The sequence below is a fragment of the Chiroxiphia lanceolata genome, chromosome 1 (genome assembly GCF_009829145.1).
Source record: "Chiroxiphia lanceolata isolate bChiLan1 chromosome 1, bChiLan1.pri, whole genome shotgun sequence".
In the NCBI taxonomy this organism is placed as follows: Eukaryota; Metazoa; Chordata; class Aves; order Passeriformes; family Pipridae; genus Chiroxiphia; species Chiroxiphia lanceolata.
This window is the reverse complement of record NC_045637.1, coordinates 133822435-133835981: the sequence shown is the minus strand read 5'-3', so window position 1 is coordinate 133835981 and position 13547 is coordinate 133822435. Positions and strand designations below refer to the sequence as shown.

Below are 13547 nucleotides of genomic sequence, written 5' to 3'. Positions count from 1 at the left end.
TTTTTTGTTTTTTTTTTCCAGTAACTTCCTTATTTTTGGTGTTTTTTTCCCCCCATTCCTTCTTGAAACCATATCTTTCTCACCCGCTAGTTGCTGGGCACTTCGTCTTGCCCACTAAAAGATCCTAACTCCCAGAAAATATGGACAACTTTCACTCCAAAAGCAAGCATCATGGGGCACAAGATAGTTAAACATTTCTGAAAATCTTGTCCATTTTGTCCTAAATTACTCTGAGATACTTGTGACTTCCATACCCATGGTACTCATTTATAAGTGTTTTTTTCCTGTAAATAGGAGTACCTGGACAGCTGTTTACAGTGTCATCTTTATAGAACTGCATTACAGATTTCAGTAAAGGTGGCATTGTAATCTGATTGCTGAAATGATTTGAACCAGTTACTGTGGCATTTTGGGAATGTGTAACTATACAGGCAGAAAAACAGAAAACAGCTTGAGAAAGTGAACTGAAGAAAAAAAAGGAAGTCTGTTAGATTAGAACATGGATGCAGGCACTTCAGGATTTCTGGGATAACAGCTTTAAAGGAGTCTCAACTATAGAAGTTTTTTTGCTAATTTCTGCATTGGCATTTGTGATGGACTTTAAAGTTGCCAACAATAAAGATAAGAAGAGTAACAATATGTTGTGGTTCTTATAGCATTTCCCAGTAAAGGCCTTAGAGTACTTTCCAAACAGGAATTAATAGATCCTCACAACAGCTGTTGTAAAGTATATCAGTAATTTGAATTTCTGAGCAATTTTCCAGTATTGCTTCTTGCCATTACATTCAACACAGGAGACCAAACTTTGCACAGGGGTTTTACTGTTGACATAGTTGCTTTTTACTTCATTCTTTTTTGGAAATGGAGCTTATTTTTCTGAAGTCTGCACGTGTAACTTGTCTGTGTTTGTTTCACAGTGTAAAAAGCACCGCTTGTCAGTCGGCCATACTAACAGCTATGCTAAATCAGTTGTGAACATGGCAGATTTAGTAAGTATCACTCAACTAAATGTTCTTTTATGTGTGAGGTGAGTCATATGATTCTCCAGGCGATGTATGCAGGAGTTGTCAGTTCATTGTATACCAATAATAATGTATGTAAAGATCACAAATTTTCATCTAGAACCACAGTCAGCCACCTATAACCAGTCAGCCACCTATTATTGTCTAACATAATGCATTAGAGACTTCTTGTGGCTTCAAATGTTTAAGTATGCTGCTGGATCAGTGCCTTGAGTCTGGGTATTAAAGAGCACCTTAGATATGACAATTTTTAACACAAGATTCCTGTGTTGACGACTTGAAACCCAAAAGACAATCTGAAATAAGAATGCACTAAAATTCTCCAGAAAAAGTGCATTTGAGTAAATGAGTTAGAATAGGGATGTAGAGGTGGGCTATGTGGATTATATCTATGATGCTAAATTGGATGAGATGCTGGCTCTTGCACCTCACCCCACTAAAGTATTGCTAGAAAAAGAACAGTATTTTACTAGAAAAAATGCTTGAAAGTATTTGGTGTGGAGTGTCAACCCCCAGCATTGAAAGGATGGCCTCTTTTTCGTGATTAAGCCAGCATAAGGTTAAATACTCCTGTAGAGGTGTACAACAGTAAAAAATATGGTTTTATAGATCACTATTCAGTACAAGAGAGCCCTTATGTGTCACTGGGGTAAGCTGGATTTATAAAAGACCCATTAATTCCAAATCTTCGTGGTATTTGGAATGGTTCTATAGTAATTTTTCAAAAATCATATCTTTCTTCGATACACCTCTGCCTGTGTAGGACCTACAAGGGATCTTTTTGCAGACTAAGAGAACTGATTGAAGAATTAGGCCTAGAATTTAGATTTTACTTTGTTTTCATGTTTGTTGTGTTTAAGGGAGATAAAATCACCCGGGAGAACCTAAATTGTGCTAAAAGAAGCTAATTATTTAGTTATGTAAAAATGCAAGCTATTTCAAGAAAGGGTAAAACTCACCTTTGTTCTATTTGACATAATGTGTTTGTTCATTCTGTTAATATACTAGATATATAAAGAACAACTTAACACCAGGATAGTATTGGTTGCCATGGAAACCTGGGCTACTGATAACAAGTTCACCATATCTGAAAATCCCTTGGTGACCCTGCGTGAGTTTATGAAATATAGGAGGGATTTTATCAGAGAGAAAAGTGACGCAGTTCACCTTTTTTCGTACGTAACCTCGTGTGATGTTTTATTACTGGGCTTTTTCTTTCCTTGGGGGTTGATTCTCACAAGTGGCTCATGTATCTCCTTTCTGTTGTGTGTGTAATCCACAATAATTCAGAAAAAAATGTTTTGGGTGGGGAGGTGGGGAAAAGATAATGCACAAATTGCCTGCCAATGCAACTAGAGGTTTGACTCTCGTTTTAGTTTTAACGTACTAAGACTGAGCTGCATGTGCTGTGATCCTTTGTTATTCTGTGCAATTGCCTATCCACAAGTGCAGATACCTGGAGGGTCATGCATGATTCCACCTCAGAGGTTGACTTCTTCAGCAGCAGAGCATGGATGGCCCTGTTGTAGTATTTAAAAGCAGAACATCAGTTTTGAAACCAGTGAGGTTTCCTGCTTAAGCACACTATGGCCTACTTTACTATTGAATGACCTGCATGCTGCAGGATTATTGAAGTATTTCAGATTCTCCACACAGTTTGTTCTCCCAAGACATTTGAGCTATAGGAAGAATAAGACGAGAAGAATGTTATTTTATCTAAATATCTTAATTGTTTTGGAAATAAGATTGATATAATAAAATAGAACCTCCAAAAATAGAGGACAGGTTCATGGCTGAGATTTCTGATCCACAACAGACAGACCATATGAATATCTTTTGGGGTCCTTTTTTCCCTGTGCTGACTATTTTAGAATCCTATATGAATAAACCTAACTTAAACACCTCACTTTTACATTACTCCAGTATGGTTCCAGGATACCCAAGCCCAGTATCCATCCTCTCAGAATTTTTGCACATGCTTAATTACTGTCATTGACTTCTGTCATGAAGAAAGCTAGTAAGATCTGCAAGTGGTGCTTGTAGATTTTTGTTTCTCCATGGCTCAGATCTTCATCTGTTAAATGGGAATCAGGTTTTCTCACATCCTTCATGGATGTTCTCCGGTACATTGTAGGATCTTTGGGGGGAAGTCTTGTTCTTGTGAAAGTGTGTGGATTGACTATGACAGAAGAGAGCTTGATTTGGCTTGTAATGCTAATTCTAGTGCTATCTATAGCCCCTCCAAATGGTGTTTGAGGTATTGCATTCATAGATTGTTTAGAAATAGCAGTTTCTGAAATTGAGTGAGACATGGCTAAGTTAGGAGGTGAGGTTAGCCAGTGTGATGGTACAGTGGTTACAAATGAACTTTCACCTTCATCACAGGTAGCCCATTGTATTGTTTCTCGATGATTTTCTTATTTTTTTGAGAAAAATAACTTACCAGGGCTCAGATGGATCAGTACTCTCAAGCAAAGCAGAGTATATTTTGTGTCCAGTAACTGGCAGTCATTCATGCTGATGTGGTCAGCACCAAAGAGGTAACTAGATTTAGGCTTGGAGTGCATCTGTTCCTTGGATGAGACGGGCTGCAGTTTCAGGGAATTTTCACCTACTGCTGCATCTTCCACTAATGCCTCTCCCTATGAGTTTTTACTATCAGCATTACCCAATTAGACAGTGTCATTTTACTAGTCCCCCTGCGTTGGCAGCATGATGACCTCTCCTGCACTCTGCCTGTAGCATGTGTCAGCAGAAGTCACTCAGTGCAGTGGTATGTCAAGAAACAAAGGGCTGGTGAGATCCAGGTGATTTGACAAAATAGTCCTCTTTTTCTTATGCCTTCTTGTATTCGGTATTCTGAGAAGGAGGAGGCACAGTTTGCAGTGTGGTGGTGGTAACCAGCATTTGCAAATGCCAGCTTCTCATTTGAAAATCAGAAGGGTAGATACTGGAATAAATAGATGCGAAACTCATGGACTGGTCAGGGTAAAGTTCCTTTTTCTTTCCTTTTTGTCAAAGGGGGAGTCGATTTCAGAGCAGTCGAAGTGGAATAGCCCACACGGGTGGAATCTGCTCCTTGCTTAAAGGCGGAGGTGTGAATGAGGTAGGTGGGGATACTGGTATGAGCAAAAAGTGGTGGAAATTTATCTGCACAGAATTTGTCAGTGCAGATATGTTCCTCAAAATATTTTTCTCTTTCTTTACTGATTCAGAATTTTAGTGCAGCTCTATAGAAGGGACATCTCAATGAAGTGATGAGTGAATAAAGTCAGATATAGATTCAAATACACTTTTCAGCAAGTTCTGCAATATCCTATCATTCATATTTGCAGCCACAACAGCAAGAAATAAACAGACTTTCTCTTACTTAACTTATCCATAAGCCAGTGCTTAGTTTTCCTCACTTGTTCATTATCTAGCTACCCTGAAATAAGAACGCTTAACATTGTGCATGAGACTTTACCTTTTATTGCTTTGAAGTGAGAAAAGCTTCACTTTAATCTGAGATACCTGTATGTAACTGATTACTTTTCCTACCTTGCTTATTTCTGTCAGTTTGGAAAGCCAGACTTGATGGCAGTTACCCTGGCACAGACCTTGGCCCAAAACATTGGCATTTTCTCAGACAGAAGAAAAATTATAAGTGGTAAGGTTATTTGTTTTTTCACTCTATCTCAAGAAAAAAAAAATGTGGAGAATCTTATCAGTATCTCTCTAACAGGTATTTCTTCCTTGTCTTTCTCATAACATTGAAATATTTTTATTTCTTGTAATAACGTGAGAAGGGACAGACATGGTCACAGCCAGCATGGCTTCATGAGAGGAAAGCCCTGCTTATCAAACCTGGTTTCTTTTTATGACAAGGTAACCCGCCTAGTTGATCAAGGGAAGCCAGTTGACGTAATCTTTTTGGATTTCCGTAAAACCTTTGATACTGTCTCTTACAGTATCCTTCTGGACAAAATGCCCAGCACACAGCTGGATAAACACATCATGCAGTGGGTGAGCAATTGGCTCATGAGTCGAGCACAGATGGTAACAGTGAATGGGATAACATCAGGCTGGTGACCTGTCGCTGGTGAGGTTCCACCGAGCTCTGTCATAAATGACTTGGATACAGGACTGGAAGGGATACTAAGCAAGTTTGCAGATGACACAAAACTCAGAAGAGCTGTTGACTCCCCTGAGGACAGGGAGGGCCTGCAGAGAGACCTCGACAAATTAGAGGACTGGGCAATCACCAACCATAGGAAGTTCAACAAGGGGAAGTGCTGGATTCTGCTCCTGAGATGGGGCAACCCTGGATGTTCATACGGACTGGGGAATGAGGTGCTGGAAAGCAGTGCCACGGAAAGGGACCTGGGGGTCCTGGTCGATGGCAAGTTGAATATGAGTCAGCAGTGCCCTGGCTGGCCAACCAGGAGGGCCAACCATGTCCTGGGGGCATCAGGCAAAGCATCTCCAGCTGGTCAAGGGATGGGACCTGCTCTGCTCTGCACTGTGATGGCCTCACCTTGAATATTGTGTGCAGTTTTGGTCACTGCAATATAAAGAAGGCATTAAGCTATTAGAGAGTGTCCAAAGGAGGGCAACGAAGATGGTGAAGGGCTTTGAGGGAAAGCCATGTGAGAAGCGGCTGAGGTCACTTGGTCTGTTCAGTCTGGAGAAGAGGAGACTGAGGGGAGATCTCATTGCAGTTACAACTTCCTCATGGGGGGAAGAGGAGGAGCAGGCACTGATCTCTTCTGTGTGGTGACCAGTCACAGGACCTGAGGGAATGGCCTGGAGTTGTGTCAGGGGAAGTTTCGGTTGGATCTTAGAAAGAGGTTCTTCACCCTTTGGTGGTTGGGCACTGGAACAGACTCCCCAGGGAAGTGGTCACAGCACCAAGCCTGACAGAGTTCAGGAAGTGCTTGGATGATACTCTCAGGTACATGGTGTGACTCTTGGTGATGGTCCTGTGCAGGGCTAAGGGTTGGACTTGATGATCCTTGTGGGTCCCTTCCAACTAGGCATATTCTGTGATTCTGTGATATCATTAATTTTCCACTATTTAAATACTATGATATCCCCCTGCTCATAATTCCTGGCAGCACTGGTGTCAGTGTTTCATTCAAAATAAACCATAAAGTTGTCTGCCACTTCCATTCATTTCAGGTAGATTGGTGTTCCATCCATGGACCAAACAGCTGCTGTCTTACAGCACAAAGGTGGAGACATACATTATTAGACCTGGGGATTATGAGGAGTAAGCTTAATACTGTTACGCAAAATAGTTTTGACAATATAACTTTTTCTCTGTTTTCCTTGATTGATTTCTTCTTGTAGATTTCCCAAATGCCCAGTTCCTCTTGTAGATTACACTAATACCTTGTATTTGCCACCCTACTGCTACCATTTCTCTCCTGTAACCTTGGTGTTCAACTTCTTAGTAACCCCTGTTTATAAGCAGTGCTTTAATTGAAATCTCCCACAACAAGCACTTCATCCTCCCTGCTTCCATGTTATATTAAGTCCCAGCCTTGATATGATTAAAATAAAAATACAGTTTTGAAACAATTTAGATGATGAATTGGAGTGTTTACTTATTGGATCATATGTACTTTTGTGGCTTAAAAAAGATAAATTACTATTTGGAAAAAGATAAATTACTATTTTAGTAATAGAACTCTGCTTACGTGGATTTTGTTTATAGACATTGTAAAGAAAGTATATAATGCAGGGATATATCTGCATTTAAAGGATTTTGCAGATTATGTAATTCTATTTTTAAAAATACTCAGAAATGTAGGGCGGATGCTCTATGCTACAGACATGTTCAGCATTCATTTTCCATCTGCATGTTTTTGAGCTGATATAGGGGCAGGGTAAAAGTGAAAATTATAATAGTGGCAATTCCCTTTCTCTATGGCTGAGGGAGGCAGGGCACTGTTTTGATGGGGAGAGGGGAGAATGCAACTGTTGGACAGAGCCTCATTTCCTTTCTAGTTGTACTTTTAAAATGGAAGCAATAAACTGATGTTCCTGTACAGTAAGGCAAGTTACAGAAAGCGTATGTACAAAGCACTTCTACTGAAATAGAAACAAGACACAGTAATGAAAGTGGTGGACTGAGACCAAAACAAAGTGACCCCAGACAGGCTGGCAGGGCAGAAGGGAGGACTGCCCTCTGCCAGCCAGGGAGTTGCATGGCGAAGGAAGGGAGAGCAGAGGAAGAAGCTGATAGATCCTGCTGTATTGCCTTTTGTTTACTGACTGTTTTATGCTTTTTTTGTCTGCCTTATTGTTAGGGATTTTTTTCGAGTGGAGATTTCCTCAGTCCCATTAGTATAGTCAAAGAAGAGAACTAAAAAATAGAAGAGTTAAAATGATTCTTTTTTTTACTCTGAAAATTTGGGAATTGAATATCATCACTCAGGAGAAGACGAGAGAGCAGACTCATGATTTGCAAGTGCTGAAGGCTGACACTGCAGTTTCCTCTAACTTCACTTTAAGAGTAGGAAAGAAAAACAGGACATATTTTCAAAGCTCAGGATTGCATAGAATCATGCATAGTTTTTAGAAAAAGTTTGGCAGCGTGCACTGATACACTTAAACCAAGGTGTGCAATAAACAAAAAAATTGTTCTTTTCAACTTGTATTAAAATATGAAATGGAACTGAGTACAGTGTGGTTTTTGTGATAAGAAATCTATTATTTTGGACTCACAAGACTAAAGATGTAACTTTTGATTTTATCTTTTTTTTTTGTCAGGTGAGTGTAAGTGTGAGGACATGTGGTCTGGATGCATAATGGGAGATATGGGGTAAGGCATTTCACTAGAGTAAAGTCATGTTCTTTATACAGTGACATAAAGGAAAGGTGTGAAAATGTTTCCCTCTTGTGGTTCAGCAGAATATTTTTGATGATTCATTTTTCAGAAAGTAAGGAATTAGGTATGTACCTTAGATACCTTCAAAGAAATGTGAGAATAAGTGACTTAATGAGAGGATATATGAGAATTTTTGGTGAATGCTGATTTAACTTTAAAAGCACTGGGTTCAACAGTCAAACCATGTTATTGCAAAGACACAGAAGCATGCGTAGCTTCTTTTCTCCTGCAAGTTTACTATTGAGTTGTGGGAACAAACAATGACATACCCAAATTCTTGAAATACTGTAATCAAATTTCTGAAGTATGTCTCATTTTCAGTGTTTCTGTTGGAATCTTTCATCTGTATCTATCATTTTTTTATCCCTCAAGTTGTGTGATATTGTCAGAAAAAAAACGCCCCCGTTGGAGGCTGAGTGTGCCTGGAGAGATTTTACCTAAGAACTAGTGAATCAGCAAATTTTTGCTACTGATTGAAACTTGATGCCTTCTAATATGTGTATACAGGCCTTAATTCTGATTACAAGCTTGTCTTTTATCATGTGTGTAAATTAAACTGTAGTCTAGTTTTAGATGTAGACAGTGCTCCAAGTTTTTAATTCATTTCAAGGGAATATGCAAATTTTCACAGTAGCTTCGTGGTCAGAAAAATTTTGAACAAAGAAGTGTATTTCATCCAAAGCTCTTTGAAAGTATGAATGTGTGCATTTTTCACCTTGGTATACCTGAAAACATATACGGTAGGATTTTTCTGATTTTTAGTGTGTTAAAAATCAAATCAGAGAAACATTTTTGATTCTTGCAAAAGTGCTTTCTTATCTAAGGGCCTTAAAATTCTTTATTTGATGTTCAAATAATTAGGTACACAAAAAAGCCTTTTATTTACCTAGCTTATTGATGAATGTTGGTGAATTCCACAATCTCTGTAGTGTTTAGACCTAAGTGATGAACACTAGGGATGGAAAGGGCCAGTAATCACTCCTGGAAATGCAGGATAACACTGGCTAATATTTTTTTTATTCTGTGATGAGCTGATAGAGGAAAGCCCTTGAGACTTCACAATCTGCTTGAAGCATAACTACTTTCATGACTATGCACCTGAATATAAAGATCACTGAAGTCCTTTGAGAAAAATTATTTCCCTGTGGAAAGGATCCATGCAAAGAGTCATATGGTTTTTAGGTGGGGCACTGTGCCTCAGATTGGCACTCTGTACTCAGTTGAAATTTACTGAGTGGGACACACGACAGGGGGAAGCTGAAATGTTAGATGGTGTTTGTTAGAAGCATGTTTAAAATGCCATAACTCTATTCTGTGGGCCAGGAGAGCAATTTCCTCTAAGAGGGAAACAAACTAGGATCAGTCTTTGTCTCTTGCAGTATGTATGGGAAAGAAATACATTTCTGAGATCAGGCCTGTTAGTGGAACAAGTCACACTTGTGAGAACTACATACTGTGTAATAAGACTTGCGGTCTTTGACTTGTAAAAGTTTAGTGAAACGTTCTAAACCTCTCGCTTTCCATGAGCTCTATGTCATTGTTGAAATTTCCTTGTTATTTACTGAAAGGATTTCCAATTAGATAGACTTACAAAGAGTCACTTTGATTCTGAACAGCGTGCTTTTATACTTTTTCTAAACTATAATGTCATATTTTGAAAAAAGAAAATACAGTGTAAAAAGCACTAGAGAAAGTAATCCTGCTACCTTATTTCTGTCAGGTACTATCTTCCAAGCAAGTTCTCTGAGTGTGATATTGAAGAGTATCATGAATTTTTAAACAATGGAGGTGGCGCCTGCCTTTTCAATAAACCAACCAAAGTAAGCATTACCTTATTATTGAGTATTATTTCTATTCTATTCCTAGTTTAGATGAAACTAAGAAAAATGAAAATTATAATGTTGGAAAAAACCCTTTAATTTTTATATATCTGGGTTTTTTTGCTAAGTTCTAACTATTCTGGCAACATATGGGTCTAAGTAGATTATTTTAGTTCATAGTAGTTTATAAATTATATTTTAATACATTTTTAATAAAGCGGTTTCATGTCCAACAGAGTTCTCAGAGCCTTTGATCTAGAACCATCCCTCATGCAGTTTGTTCTGAATATTGTAAATACCATACATTTTTGTATTATATCTTTGTGTGATATTATTGTATTGTATTATGTTATATATTACAACTGACTGTATTTACTGAGGTTTCAAGTGTCTTGGTAAACTTTTGCACAGCTTGTTTTCTAATTTACCTTGAATGTCTTTTGGTATAAATCTCTGGAGGCTGAAGTAGGATCATTTTTATTTCACATCTGTCCCAAGATGAAGACATGACTTCTATAGCCTCTGCAGGGGGTGCATTGCCCTACCACCAGACATTTAAGGCAGGTAAATGCAAAGCAAGGCTAAAGAAACTCCAACCAGGATGCAAGGGCTTCTGCAGTGGAGGATTTGCAGCAGTGTTTCAGTATATTCCTGCTCTGTTCACTGAAGCACATGTTAAAATGTAAAGCAAGCAGAATAATGGTCTTGACTCTTTTCTATATATAATTAACGTTAGCCTCTGCTTAATGGCTGTCTTTCAACAAGCAAAGAGGCTAAGGCAGAAAGACAGTCCAGTGTGGAAAAAAGACTTGATAACTGAGGTGGTCACAGATGTAAAAGAGAAGAAAGCCAGTTCAGGAGTGATGCATGTTCCTTCTGGTGCACCTGAGAAAAAGTACATCTTCTGATAACCACAGAGTTTCAATAAATGTTAGAGAGGGGAAGAGAAGGCATCACATCTGGACAAGCTGAGACTGCTTTTCTCCTAAAGGTCTCTTTTGATGGAATAATGTATTATTAAAAATGGAGAGAAAGCACTGTAATTCATGAATAAGATGTAAGATTTCTAATTTAGAATGCAGCTGCATTTAAAAAGTTTGTTAAGGGTAAAGAGAAATACTGGTGGTTTTATTTCTTTGCTGAGTGAATTGTTTACCTAGTGTAATGTGTCTTACTTGATCTCGAGCACAAGTCCTATGAGGAGAGGCTGAGGGAGCTGGGGTTGTTTAGACTGGAGAAGAGGAGGCTCAGAGAAGACCTCATCACTCTCTACAACTACCTGAAAGGAGGTTGTAGCCAGATGAGGGTTGGTCTCTTTTCCCAGGCAACCAGCAGCAGGACAAGAGCGGATGATCTTAATCTGTGCCAGGGGAGGTTTAGGTTGGATATTAGGAAGAAATTTTTTACAGAGAAAGTAATCAGACACTGGAATGGACTGCCCAGATGGTGAATTCACCATCCCTGGGGGTTTTTAAGAAGAGACTGGATGTGGCACTTAGTGCCATGGTCCGGTAACCATGGTGGTGTTGGATCAAGGGTTGGACTTGATGATCTCGGAGGTCTTTTCTAAGCCAGTTGATCTGTGATTCTTTGATCTTGTTTTAGTGATTTTGTTTACACATCTCATTTGAAAAAAAACCCAATTGCCCTGCTCCAATTTAGTTTGGCATATTTACAGTTTGTTTCTAATGGCATGCAGAAATATGGAAGTTAGATGTGGAAGCCATGGTGATTCAGACTCTTTTATATGTTGTGATTGAGTTTGTTTAAAGGTATTGTCAATGGATGTCTGTCTAATTCACAAAGCTGTCAAAGATGTGTTTCCTAGCAAGGATGGTGAAACACAAACTTACTTTTGCTTTTCAGGAATTACGAGATAAAGGAAAGTTGATGTGACAAGGTGCAGTGTTTGACAGTGCTCCACTGTTAGATCAGCTATGATCCCGAAAATTACATTAGTGGCTGCTGAAGCAGATTGAACATATGCACTTTTCAAATGAATGGATGAATAATATAAATTTGGGGAAAAGTTACACAGTTTACTTTTAATGTGGGGTTTTTTTTTCTTCAATTTCTTATTTAGCTGTCCCTGTGTACTGTAGCAAATTGGCCCAATATTTTCACAGAATCACAGATTATACCTAGTTGGAAAGATCATCGAGTCCAACCCTTAGCCCTGCACAGGACCATCCCCAAGAGTTACACTATATGCCTGAGAGTATCATCCAAGCACTTCCTGAACTCTGTCAGGCTTGGTGCTGTGACCACTTCCCTGGGGAGTCTGTTCCAGTGCCCAACCACCCTCTGGGTGAAGAACCTCTTTCTAAGATCCAACCGAAACCTCCCCTGACACAACTCCAGACCATTCCCTCAGGTCCTGTGACTGGTCACAGAGAAGAAATCAGTGCCTGCCCTTCCTCTTCCCCTCAGGAGGAAGTTGTAACTGCAATGAGGTCTCCCCTCAGTCTCCTCCAGACTGAACAGACCAAGTGGCCTCAGCCATTCCTCATACGGCTTCCCCTCAAGGCCTTTTCAAGGCAGGACGCTCTGTTACTGCCATCTCCTTGTCTCTGTTCTGCAGCCAACCTAGACATAAGGAAGAAGTTAAGATGTCTGGAAAAATACATAGGAAACAAGCAGTTTTTACAACTCCTTAGTAACTCCAAAAGATAATTGCTTGCATACATTTTATGTTAAATTCTTCATATGCATTTCATGCTGCAGCCAGATTTCCATTTTAATAGGGGGATCTAATAATAGCACATCAGCCTGTGTCAGGCTGTGGTTTGTGGCACAGTGAAACGCGCGGGGTGATGCTCCATCCTGTGGGCTACTGACAGAGAGGCAGCAGGTGGAGAGAAATGCACTCTACACCATGAATGATGTACTTGTGCAGATGGGACAAGAGAACTTAGAGACAATCTGCAAAATTTTAATCTTGTGACACATTTATATGCCTTCTCATTTGTTTTCTTTTAGAAGAATTATGTGTTGTAGTTTTAGAAAAACAGAAACAATGAAACTGGAAAGAACAGAATATAAGTGTCTAAGTGTTCATTAGAAGAGAGTATAGCACACAAGTATACAGATTTAGATATTTTAAGTTACGGTTCAGTGGGAAGACTGAAAGGAAAGGGAGGAAGTCTCACCAGCTATACTTCCTCATCTCCCTTATGTGATACATGCTTATAGGAAACTGCTGAAAGTTTCCAACTGTGGTAGAGAAAAAGGGAAAGAAAAATCCAGCTACAACAAAAACTGACAAAGAAACTCAGCTGCTTGACTTTCCATGCATTTCTAAGCCACATACTACCAAAGGAGAAATTTTTATGGATTTTCCTTCTGAACTTACAGTGCAGGCTTTAACCTCTGAGCCCTCATCCCTTGAATTTCAGCACAGCAATTGCAACCACTGTGAAGATAATGAAAGCATCATATTGTTTTAATTTTCTTCCTTTATTGTCACATTTTTTTTTTCATTGTAACTTCTGCTCAAACTGAATTTGCTGTAAAACTGACACTTATGCACGTAAGTTACCATGTGACTGGGCAGTATTGTTGAATTAATTTAAAGCAGTGTTCATTCTCTGTACACCTCAGTTGTGTTCTCTTAGTCTGTTTCAGATTGGATACTGTTTTTCAGTTAATAAATTTAGAGTGCTGGGTAAAAAACCATGTTGCACAGAGTAAATATGACAATGATTCCTTTAGGAGAGACATGCCCTTTGATTTCTGCATTTACCCTGCAGCTTCTGGATCCTCCAGAATGTGGCAATGGCTTTGTGGAAGATGGAGAAGAATGTGACTGTGGGACAATAGCGGTAAGTGCAA

General features: G+C 39.2%; 1 protein-coding gene across 6 annotated transcripts in view; it reads left to right on the top strand.

The window, feature by feature from the left end:
- ADAM22 (ADAM metallopeptidase domain 22) overlaps positions 1 to 13547 on the top strand; it is a 130752-nt gene that overhangs the window by 83077 nt on the left and 34128 nt on the right. For all 6 annotated transcript variants that reach the window (XM_032678940.1, XM_032678849.1, XM_032678765.1 and 3 more), the window contains exons 10-16: positions 918 to 989; positions 2031 to 2197; positions 4044 to 4128; positions 4581 to 4671; positions 7779 to 7830; positions 9617 to 9716; positions 13466 to 13537. In XM_032678940.1, coding sequence (XP_032534831.1) covers positions 918 to 989; positions 2031 to 2197; positions 4044 to 4128; positions 4581 to 4671; positions 7779 to 7830; positions 9617 to 9716; positions 13466 to 13537 — 639 coding nt within the window. The remainder of the gene's footprint in view (positions 1 to 917; positions 990 to 2030; positions 2198 to 4043; positions 4129 to 4580; positions 4672 to 7778; positions 7831 to 9616; positions 9717 to 13465; positions 13538 to 13547) is intronic.